Genomic DNA, 12,096 nt, shown 5'->3' with positions numbered 1-12,096 from the left:
ATAACATCCACAACGAACCACATTTTTAAGTGCCAAAATAACATTTTTGTAATTAAATGCAGACCAACAATACAATAAATTGAAATCATTTGAAAATAATCGCTCTTCGTCTATGAGAAGGGCATCCAAATCCTCACATTATCTGTCAAAGAAATATGACTTTGTTATATAATTTTGTGGCCATGTTTCCTCTTACATGATATACTGTATATTTGGCAATTTGGTTATTTTGGCATACAGATATTTTCGCGAATGAGGACGTCACAGACATTTTCACGAGATGTTGTTATCGCGAATTGACACAGAGGCCTAAATACGCGCACTACTACCTTAGCGTATGGTGACATTTTTGCATGTTGTTAAATTTGCGGTCCAACTGAGATTCTTGAAATTCGCAAAAATTAAACCCTCGCGAAAATAACAGCTTATACAGTAGACTCCTCATTTATCTATGATCAAAGTGAAGCTAAAATGACATATTCATCTTTCTTTGTTAAATGTGTATGGATGGTTAAGTACTGAATGTGCCATATATTTCAGAGAGTCTCACTTTTCGCGAATTGGACTTCCCGACAACTTTGCAGTGGATAAATTCACAATTGTGGCGTACAGTCCGAGCGGGGAAATGTTTGCAGGCATGACACATTCATGTCGGGATCAGAGTTAATATGCTTGCGTGCTTATAAATTCATGACTAACACCGGACCCGCTAAATTCGCAAAAAAAAAACTAACAAAAAAACCTTGCAAAATATTCTGCGCATACAGTATTGTTGTTGTCACACTGACTGTGGAAGATGCTTTTGACCTTCTTAAGAGTTGTGATGACAGAATGCATTATATTTTTTTTTTAATGAGAATTTAAAATACAGATATGTCTCCAGAATTGAAGAAATAAATATTTGACTGTTACATGATTTAGGGAGAAACCAATCTCCAGAAGCCTATTGAATATGACACTAGAGAATATCTTGATATTGTAATATCACTGGTAGATACACACTTATTTATCACTTGATAATCGTCACATCAGTACAAAGAAAGATCATCAATGTAATTTGAATGTAATCTTATCATTGGGGAAAAAAAGAAACAGCCATGATAGTCCTGACCTTTAATATTCATCATACAAAACAAGAAGTTCCTATATCACTGAGGATATTCAGCATAACATACCAGCATTTATAATATTGCACTATCTGATTATTTCCACGATGCTTCAAAAACCTTGAAAGAGAAATATTTTGGGTCATGAGTTCTCACAGATGTCACAACCTGTGGCTGACGTTGACGGCAGGAAGGCATGAATGCTATGTCATTGCATTTGTACACGAACTCCAGACAAACTTGACATTGACCACAGAAATGACACTCCATTAGTCCTGCTTGATGTATTTGTATGGGTCTACTGGACAAGACTTGATGACCTATATTGTGGAAGGTACAAAGAAAACGATGCATAAGGAAGGGAGAGAGGGCATTTCAAGTTGAAACATCAATGAAATGAGAACTGCACAAGAACATCACACAAGAGGCAAAACACTCTGTCCCTCGGATAGGACATAAAATGGAGGTCCCGCGTATGAGAAAGTAACAACTCTTGCACGTAAAAGATCCCGCTTCATTCATTCATCGCAAAGAGCAGGGTGTTTACCCCGGTGAAGTGGTCCCACCTCACATCCAACTGGACCCCATGGAAGACCAGCTATTGCAGCTGAATATGGGCTATCCAGCCATCTCCTCAGATGGAAATGAAACAAACAAACAAACAAACAAACATACACCCTCTGAAAATTTCATTGTAAATGAGGATGATGAGTAGGGGAGGAGGAGGAGGAGAAGGAGGAAGTGGAGGTGGAGGAGAAGGATGTGGAAAAGAAGGAGGAGGAGGAGGAAGAGGAGGAGGGGAGGAGAAGAAGAGAAGAAGGCTGTGGAAGAGGAGGATGTGGAAGAGAAGTGGGAGGAGGAGAAGGGAGGAGGAAGAGAGAAGAAGAGAAGTAGACAGTGGAGGTAGAGGAGGAGGAAGTGGGAAAGAAGGAGGAGTAGGATAATGGGAGGAGGAGGAGAAGAGAAGGAGGCAGTGGAGGTGGAGGAAAAGAATGTGGAAGGAACGGAAGGAGGAGGAGGAGGGGAGGAGGAGGAAAGAAAAAGGCAGTAGAGGAGAAGATGTGCAGAGGAGGAGGGAAGGAGGAACAGAGGAAGAGGATAAGAGGAGGAAGTGGAGGTGGAGGAGGAGGAAGAGGGAAGAGGGAAGAGGAGAAGGAGGGGGAGGGGAGGAGGAAGAGGAGGAGGGGAGGAGGAGGAGGGGGAGGAGGGAGAGGAGGAGAAAGAAGAAGAGTAGAAGGAGTAGGAGGAGGAGTAGGATGAGGAAGAGGAGGAGAAAGAAGAAGAAGAGGAGGAGGAGGAGGAGGAGGAGAAAAAGACACACAGAAGGTAAGGAAAGGAGAAACTTTGCCACTTTACCTGGGAGTCTCTTTCACTTTCGGCGATGTCTTCAATTCGGAAGGCTTTGCTGTATCTGGATATCTTTAGAATGGATGCTAGCTCACCATCCACTGTCTGTGGAACATTGGCCTGTGAAAAGACGTATCAGGTACAAACATTAAACAATAACTAATCTGCACCACAACAACCACATAGAAACTTGGTGCTGTTGTTGTATTGAAAATGAAAGGTAAACTCTGTGAGACAGTGGTATAAGAGTTTAGGCCTTGGGTTCTTAAACAGAAGATCATGGTTAGTCCTGCTCAGGACACACATCCTCAGTCAATATAACAACCACCACTTTCTTCTCAACCCAGATGTAAAATGGGTACCTGGAAATGCTGACATAATAACAATAGTAGAGCCATATACATGAAAAGTGAAAACAATAAAGAAGCAACGATAAGATTACGAAAGGTACTCATAAGATTGACATTAAATGAAATGTATTCTTACAGGAGAACAAAAACAGTAATATAACAGGCTTGCTAACTCTCATGCAATCAGCATGAGACTAAATGCATCAAATTCTAACTGTCTCACTTCAGATGATTTCTCATGCTGAATCCCAAAAATAGAAATTTAAAAAGAGAATTGTCCCCAAAATCCCTGCTCTTCTGACATTCCAAATGTCCCAGTCCAAAGTTTCAAGATTTTCCTCACAGGCTGTATGTATGATTTGTAATCGGACAAAAATATGCACCAGATTGCTCCCCACAGTGAAAGAGGGGGGGGGGGGGGACACCCCTCTTCCACACCATCCTGCCCCGCCTTGTTGATCTCTTGGCTTTGGTCACTCTGTTTCCTCACAAGTGTCTCACTCCAAACTCTCACTCAAGGTTGGTAGCCCTGACATGAGTAAAATACTATCATTCGACAGGCTTACCACAAAAGTATGCTCCTTATCAAAAGGCAGAGATTCTTCGTATTCTGGAAGCGAGCCATCATATGTCGCCACCGTAGGACTGTCACTGGCATCTTCTGAAGACTTAAAGAGTCTGTATGTTGCTGATACGTAGATAATATCACCTGGCAATCACATTGAATGCAAAGAATAAAAACTTCTTCACTCTCCATAGAAAAAGGGATGTGAATTTGCAATGACTAATTGAATCTCTTTCATCCATGTTTTGTTTTTGTTTTTTAAATAAAAATTATGAGATGAATTTGGAATGCTAGACAATGAAAGCTGCCAAGTGGCTAGAGCTTCAGATCTTTTACATTGAACAAATTATACACAAGACACTGCATGACATGCACAACTACTTTATCTTTCTAGCACACAATCACATCAGAATTAAGTATATTATGTGTACTATACAGCATGTAAAAATGCACAAAGACAAAACACAAACAAGTACTTACCGTACATGGCAGCATTCAGTATAATCATGGAAACCATGACATGCACATATTCACCAGTACCTTTGTTTTTCTTTATCCATCAACTTTAAAGCCCAAGAATCTAATCGAATATTGCATGCATGTTGGCTACAATGAAGTAATGTCATTCTTAACCCTTCAAATGCCAATGCATCTGGCCATGACTTGCAAAGTTGTTTGACGAATTGCACTGTACCAGTTTCAGGATTTCTGCACCGATCGGTGAACAAAGCATAGTAAGGGTGAAAGGTCACAGAGTTGTATTACAGTGTATTACCTATGCAGCAATGTTGGCAACTCGAACACCACATTATGACATTATGACAAGTAAGATGGAAAGGAAGAAACAAACCAACTATCTCCTGCAGCTCTTCATCATTCACTTCATCCACTTGGGCAGTGACCAATCGAGGGGTTGTAAACCCGATCTCCTTGGCCAGCCTGACCAGTTCTTGCCAATGGAGGGCACCAGCCATGCCTTCACCTGAAGGAGGGGGAAAAATGGAGGGGACATCATAAACAGATCACCATTTTTTTTTTTTTTTTTTGCCATCTGTCACTCAATAGTGCAGAAAAAATTATTGAATGATGAAGTATTGCAAAGTGGAAACTTTTCTTCAGGGCCAGGTCAAGTGAACTTCACTTATTTCTGATTTTACACATAAAATGTTTCTGTTCTTGTTTGATGTATCTGCAAATATATGTGCTCATATTCTTTGTTAAAACTAAAAAGAGCATGGAATTGATAAAAATCTCCCAACATAGCAAAAATGTTTCATGTTTTCAGCATGTTCAAAGTGTGACAATATTCATCAAAACTGATAGTCATTTGAAATATATTGTATTACTATTAAAGTCTCCGACAGAAAACCAGGATTGACATCAGAATGCATAATATAAAGTAGAATTAATACAAAATCAAAATCAGTTTCACTGTAATTAGCAAAGATTGCAAGAATGGCGAGTCCGAGAAAATCTGGAAGATTATCATTAATTTGTAAGCTTTAGTAGTAGTAAGTTTACAGAGAGTAGCTCACATTCACAAGGTAATAAAGTGTCAAATGATGAAGGGGTCAGTATGGGATAAGGTGATGACTCAAACAGGACACATATCACGATTCAGTCTTGTTTTCATAGTAACAGGAAAATTAAATGTTATTCTTAATTTCTATAGAAGGGGGTAGATATCACTGGGCATTCCAAATATATGCACATAAGAGCAGATTTACAGAACACTTTCTCATATACTAAAAATAACAGGACATTTACTTTGAAGGAAACATATCATCAATCACGTTGTTACGGTTCCTCATTCCCACAGGAGATGAATGCTTGTCAATGTCGATTCATATCCTTTTCTTCTGATTTCAAGGTACATAAGCATAACCAATTGGTGGAAGAACCCGCAACAAATAATCATAAACTTACCCCAGAGTACCTTGTTCACTTTGATACGCATGGGGATATCCTGACCCACATAGATGTCGCTGAAGTAAAGCTCACCTCCCTGGTGTAGGACACGATGAGCCTCCCTCAGGACGGACGGCTTGTCCGGAGAGAGGCTGAGGACACAGTTGGATCTACAGGGTAGAGGTCAAACGAGACTGAGGAAACATAACTCAAAGGTGCAGTGTAACAACCCTAAGTGCTAACATCTAGAGAAGATGTAGACACACTTCCGATTTGCTGCAAGTCCTCAAAGCGTATCAGGAAAGTTACCCCCAGGACAATTATCCCCAGCTAAATACCAGCTGGTGATAGACATAGAGATAGGATTAGCATTAGAATTAGGGCTATGATTAGGTTCAGGATTAGAATTAGGGCAACAAGTGCCATAGGAAAGGTCTGCAGTAATTGTCCAGGGGGTAATTGTCCCAGAACCACTCAAAGACAGCTATTAAAGTTGGGAAAATATATGAAAGCATTAAGTTTTAAATCATAATGGATCATTTTATCCCCCCAAAAAAAATATTAATGCACTGTAAACTCTGACAGTCTACTTGTTTTTGATCATATTTATTCATATACCTTATTCTAAGATCCTAGGAGCTTCTTGGTCTCTGATTGGCCAAAAATGCAGTCCTAGGAACCGCTAGCTGACTACCAGGCAGTATAGCGAAAACTAGTGACTAGGCTGAGTAAGATGTCCATAAATATATCTTGTGTCTGTATTATCTAATTCTTATATCTATATTTGTGCATTTTGGAAATACACTATATGTAATTTCTCTGACCAAGTAGCAAGACAATATCATTTCAATGCCTTAGTTAGAATAAATATCTTCAATTGACTGGGGTGCAGTATATAGAACAAAATTACTGACTGAGCACTTCTTTTCTATTTGCCCTTGATGATTTCGTAAAAGTGTTATGCTCACTGGCAAATGGTTTTAACTGTGCCTTTTGAAGCAGTATTTGTATATATCATGCTTGAGACATATGCCTGATAGACTACCAAAAGGCAAGCAAAAAAAGAGAATAAGAGAAGCAAAAAAAAAAAAATGAATAAGATTCTACTACATATCCTTATAAAAAAAAAAAAACCCAAAACTATACTTCTTTGGAATGTTGGTATATGAACTTTGACCTCACTCACATGACAATGTCAAACTGGTCATCATTCAGTCCTGCCTCTTTCAAGTTTTCGATGAGTCCTTGCCGGAACTCCACGTTGGGTTTGCTGTAGCCAAACTTCTCTTGGTGATATGATATGAATTTCTTGGCAACATCCAACTGATGAATAAAGAGAATGGAAAAAAAAAAGACAGAGAAAAAAAGTCAGTCATAATGAATTATATATACAAATATATATTGATGTATACATACATATATGTCTAGAAATATATATATATATATATATATATATATATATATATATATATATATATATATATTAAATCTATGAATTTTAAATGATTAAACTTACCAGGACGAAAATACTCAAAATCACAGAATCTCAATAAACTTCTCTAAATTGTCTTGCATGAAGTGTTCACAAGTCTGTTATACACAAGAAATGATACTCCAATGAAATAAAAAAAAGCCTACTACTCCTTTACTGAATGATCTTGATGAAATGTCACATGCAGTTCATAATTCTGCAACCTCTAAATTCAATGCAGTCAGTGAATTGAAGCCAATTTCCCCCCACATAGTCAGACATTATATGAAAAGGTCATCATGTATGACATTGTCCTCCACTGGCAGAGACTAATTCAATTTGAATTTGCAGGACAGATTAACTTGCGACAATTTCGAGTCTGAGAGGTCTATACAAGCCTGTATATAGAGAAATGTATGTGAGTCTGAACACTTCTGAAAGGATCAATCCACTGAATTTGAGCTCAAACTTATTTTAGATTGATTGAGTCTTGATTAAATTTGTCCCTAGGATGGGGATCAAAATAGATGAAATTGTAACATTTAAGAGTCTGAGAGCTCTGGATAGAGAAATATACATGTGAGTCTGAACTTTTCCAAGGATCGGTCTGTGGAATGACAGTTCATCACTGAGTAGGTTTTACAAGAGATTTAAACAAAAAGTATTCAAAAGAACGTGAACAAATTTAGCACTGTGGAGATTTGAAATGACAGTACTGGAAAGATATACATAACATGCAGCTGACAGAAATTAAGTCAATTATTATCATTTCTTTTTTAAAATAACGAGACATTACAGCCCATCAAAGGATTGAGGAAACTGAGGATCATTACCAGTTCTTCTGTCATGTCGATCCCAGTGACGTGACCATTGGCTCCCACCAGCTTACTCAGGGCGTAGCAATCCCGCCCCGCTCCACTGCCAAGGTCCAGAATAGTTGCCCCCCTCACCAGACTCGGCATCACAAGACCACATCCGTAATACCTGCAGAAAAAAAAAAAAAAATCCATTACATTACACACATAGAATAAAAAATCCATTACTTGACTGAAAGTCAGTCTCTATACCATTCACATGTATACTTGGGTGACCCGCACCTCGCCATAGTTACTGTTTATGCATATTTGAATCACATTTCGTCACTGAAATTCTATGAAATCCCACTCACATACAGAAAAAATGCTGAAGATTCCAATGGAACTACAAGTTCACTGTTCGATGCCGGAAATTTGCAGCCATCATCCTCAAACGCGAACGATGCGGAATAGTTGTGCGATAAGGAAGGGGCCTGCAACTCCAGAATACCTTTGTGTCATCTGCGTAGATTCGTGCAGTACTGTGTAGCACCTCAGGAAGGTCATTGATGTACAATACAAATAATGTTGGTCCCAATACACTTCCTTGAGGGACTCCGCTCATCACATTACACCATTCTGATCTAGCTGTATTAACAGTTACTCTTTGCTTTCTGCCACTGAGGAAGTCTGCTATCCAGGCCTTGAAGTTCCCCGAGATGTTGTATGCTTCAAGTTTGGCCAAAAGCCGTTGGTGCGGAACGCTGTCAAAGGCCTTTTGGAAATCTAGGTAAATGACATCAACCATGTCTCCTTGGTCTAGCAGGGCAGTCCACTTTTCAAGGGTGTTAAGCAGTTGTGTGACACATGACCTACCAGGCACAAATCCATGCTGAGAGTCACAGATGAGATTATTTGACATCATATGTTCCAACTATCTTGTCTCTGATGAGTGATTCCATGATTTTACAAGGGACGGACGTTAAACTTATTGGGCGGTAGTTACTTGCTTCAGTTTTACTTCCCTTTTTGTGTACTGGAACAACATGACTCATTTTCCAGGCGGATGGGAGCTTCCCACTATGAAACGACTTAGAGAAGATGATTGCGAGGGGTGTACTTACAGAGGCGGCTGTCTCATGTAAGACACAAGGGTGAATGTCATCTGGCCCTGCACTCTTGTACTTTGATAGTAATTCTAGTTTGGAAAGTACATCTTCTGGAGTGATATCTAGTGATATCAAACATTCCTCAGTTTTCCTCCTTTCCAGCTGTGGGATTTCTGACGTGTCTTCTTTGGTAAATGTGGTTTCATTCTAGTGTGCAGTCAAACACACTTGTGCAGAACGTGGCATTTGCCATCCATATTTTATAAGCATATTAAAGTTGTACTGAAAATTTATTGTAATTGGCTCTGCACAGTTTTACAGTTTAGCCTTAGGGAAGAATTGAACCCTTCTTGATATATTATATATTCCCGACATTCTTGTCAACGAGCTTATGCCTTAGATGGTAGATAATCTAAATTCTCTCTCTTCATTTTACATTAGCACAATGATCTAGTACAATACTAGTAGTTCAACATGTTTAGAACGCATGGGTATGATATTGTGAAGCAAGTGGCTAATTCAGCGTCGGCATGGTAATGAGTTACGTACGTGTTCTCAATCTCTGGGTGAACCATGGCGAGAGCTTCCCGCACGCTAGCCGGGACCTGGCTGCGATCCTCCAGCATACACGGCTTACAAGTGCGGACATCGTCGCTGCAAGATAGCGTCTTTCCGTAGTATTCTTTGACATCTTTAGCGACGGCCATGTCAGAAATATCACAACTCTGACTGTGGGCAAATCGTGCTATGCGAATAGACGCACAGTGTATCTACGATTCCAAATTTTCACAGAGAACCCCGCTTCCAGTAGTGGACACAGCAGCGTAAGCCAATTCCCTCATGAACATAATGTCAATTACCCGTTGGCCGCCGTAGATAGCGGTAGTGTAGTCGGGTTGGCCGGGGCTCGTAACTGAGGGTTCACGAAGGTTACCGTGCCAAGTGTACGCATTTTGTTGTTAGTGCAGATGCCGTGTGTGTGCAATAGCTCTGAGGTAGGTAAATTCAAGGCGCTGGGAGGGATATCGAGGGTTCATCAGCGGCCCCGCCCCCTTTTATCTGTCGACGTCATGTTTTGGTTAGCTTCGTGGGCTGCGTAATTTAGCCCCCCAATTTATCCTAATGGATGTTCGATCCTTTGCCTAAATAAAGATATGTCTTGCTTCGAATGTTCATTTCTGTGTACATTTTTTTTTTCATAAGGATCGAGTTGCGATATCTCGAGGTGTTTCAGACGTAGCATCACAAAAAAACTGAATAGAATGTTTATGCTGTTTTTGTTATCTATCTCTCTCTCTCTCTTTGCGAAGCAGCTTTGGAATGACAAGCATATTCAAATGGTAATATCCCATTATGAAAGCCATATTACAATTAAAATAAGGGGTAACTTAATTGGATCGACATTGCGAGTTGGAACACTCAAGTAAGTACTGAAAGGGACTGAACATTAGGCCTATACATGAATAAACGAAAGGCTTACCTGCATAGTTTTTGTCTGTGCAGAATACCATTCAGCACAAAATAAAATGTCTTCGTAGTCCCCCTATACCACAAAAGCCTGAAGATTTGAATTCCATCCAAATTTTCTAGAAATCCTAGTTTTATACACACAACCAAAATCATCGTTTTACGCGCTCATCGAGGACATAATTCTTTTCTCATCTTAATTACTGAATGTCGAAAAGGATACGATAGTGTTCCATTGCAAATACTCTCTTTTTGTTTTGGTCTGTTTCGCCATGATGATTCCATTATTGGTATTTTTACTTGATTAGTGGACATACCTATCGTTGAATTGAATTGAGTTTATTTCGACATCAGGTATTAAAACAACAACAAATAGTTGAAGAATCACAAAAACACACAATAGAGGCTTGTTGAGGCTTGTTCTATGATCCCCTAAATAAAGTAACACGAGTTTGATCTTACAAAGAAGCACCATCAGCCAGAACCATGCTTAAAACAAGCCAAATACGAAGGGTATAAGAGAAAAAGAGAAAATAAGGAAATGTCTTGTACGTACCAGTCTCATATTACTCTTCGTCTTCAAGTTTATCAAACAATTGATTCTCACAAAGTCTCTTGAATTGATTTAAAGACTCACTACACTTAACTGAATTTGACAAATTATTCCAAACAATTGAACCATTAGCAGGGAGAAGGCGTGGGTGAGTGCTAACACCACCCTTCCAGTTTTCTATCAAAAAACGCAAGAAAATTGTCCTCATTTCGGGAATCATAATGATAATTATGTTTGCCCCTCCCCCTCTTGCCCCGTCCGCGCTCCCCGTCCTCCAGGATCGACGCCCCTGCATACGAGGATGCTTTTGCATTTTTAGAATTCAGATGAAAATATCTCGTAAACACATTTATGATGTAATCTGGGAAAATTTCAATCCCAGAAGTGTATACTATTTTTTTAGGGGGGACCATCCGTTAATTGAAAGTATCTAGATATCTCCTCCCACCAAAGAAACATTTGCATTCTTTTAAACTGAAGTAACAGACCTGGTGCACACTTTAGATGAAACATTTTAAAATCTGTCAATCTAAAGTGTATTAAGTAGAAAGGACTGAAAGGGGAGGGTATGGAAGGGGTTAGGCCTATCCCCCTCTTACCCGAGGGAAATTTTGTATTTTCAGAATTGAAATTCAGCCATCTTTGGGTGAAATATTTAGACAGTTTTCTATCATAAGACTAAGAACATTTCCACATCTCGGGAGTTACGAGGAGGAGCAAAATGACATGTTCGTCCCCAATACTTTTATGGGGGAACCGTCCCCCCCCCCCCCCCTCCATCGACGCTTCTGCATATGAGGGAGCTTTTGTTAGTGAAAGATCTGCTGCACACTCTTTGATAAAATAAGGAAATACGTCAATCTCAAAAGTGTACAAATTCTATCGAAAGGGACCCAGTAGCGGAGCTTTTGCATATTTATGATTGCAATTCAACGATCCGGTGCATAGTTCTGGCGGTATAGTAGCCCGACCAGACGCCGTGCGCTGGCGACTTACACTTGTGTACAGCACAGGGCCGTGTATAGTTAAGCGGGGTTCCCACTATCACGATTGGCGCCACGATTGAAATCGTGGTCTTAATCGTAAAGCAATCGTGGTGATCTTATCAGCTCCTATTAGATTGTATCAGATCTTGAGGTCAATCGTGGCAGTCGCGTTAATCGTAGAAAATTTTTGGACGGTTCAAAAATTTTCTACGATTAACACGATTAATTTTTGATCGTGATCATCGCATCAGATTGTCTTGGATCGTATCAAAACGCAGCAAATCTTTTCTAATTGTGCTTCTTAATCGTGTTGATCGGGATCGACCTTTTCACTTTCCTTCTGCTTATTTTGCACATTTGCCCTTATTTTACTCGCAAATCGTATATATTTTGTATTCCGCAAGGTTGAAATAGGGAGGGTTGGCACAATGAAAGCACAA

General features: G+C 39.6%; 1 protein-coding gene across 1 annotated transcript; it reads right to left on the bottom strand.

The window, feature by feature from the left end:
• Window positions 1–1,316: 1,316 nt before the first annotated feature.
• LOC139709171 (arsenite methyltransferase-like) lies at window positions 1,317–9,357 on the bottom strand. Its single transcript, XM_071621125.1, has 8 exons — window positions 9,200–9,357; window positions 7,581–7,731; window positions 6,463–6,599; window positions 5,295–5,446; window positions 4,219–4,350; window positions 3,370–3,512; window positions 2,463–2,573; window positions 1,317–1,426 (listed from the first exon to the last, which is right to left on the bottom strand). The coding sequence occupies exons 1-8, from the start codon at window positions 9,355–9,357 to the stop codon at window positions 1,376–1,378; spliced, it is 1,035 nt and encodes a 344-aa protein (XP_071477226.1). The 3' UTR covers window positions 1,317–1,375.
• Window positions 9,358–12,096: the final 2,739 nt, after the last annotated feature.

The sequence above is a fragment of the Diadema antillarum genome, unplaced genomic scaffold (genome assembly GCF_040938485.1).
Source record: "Diadema antillarum isolate AM-2024a unplaced genomic scaffold, OU_Dant_1.0 seq00001411_RagTag, whole genome shotgun sequence".
Taxonomy (NCBI): domain Eukaryota; kingdom Metazoa; phylum Echinodermata; class Echinoidea; order Diadematoida; family Diadematidae; genus Diadema; species Diadema antillarum.
This window is presented reverse-complemented; position numbering and strand designations above follow the sequence as displayed.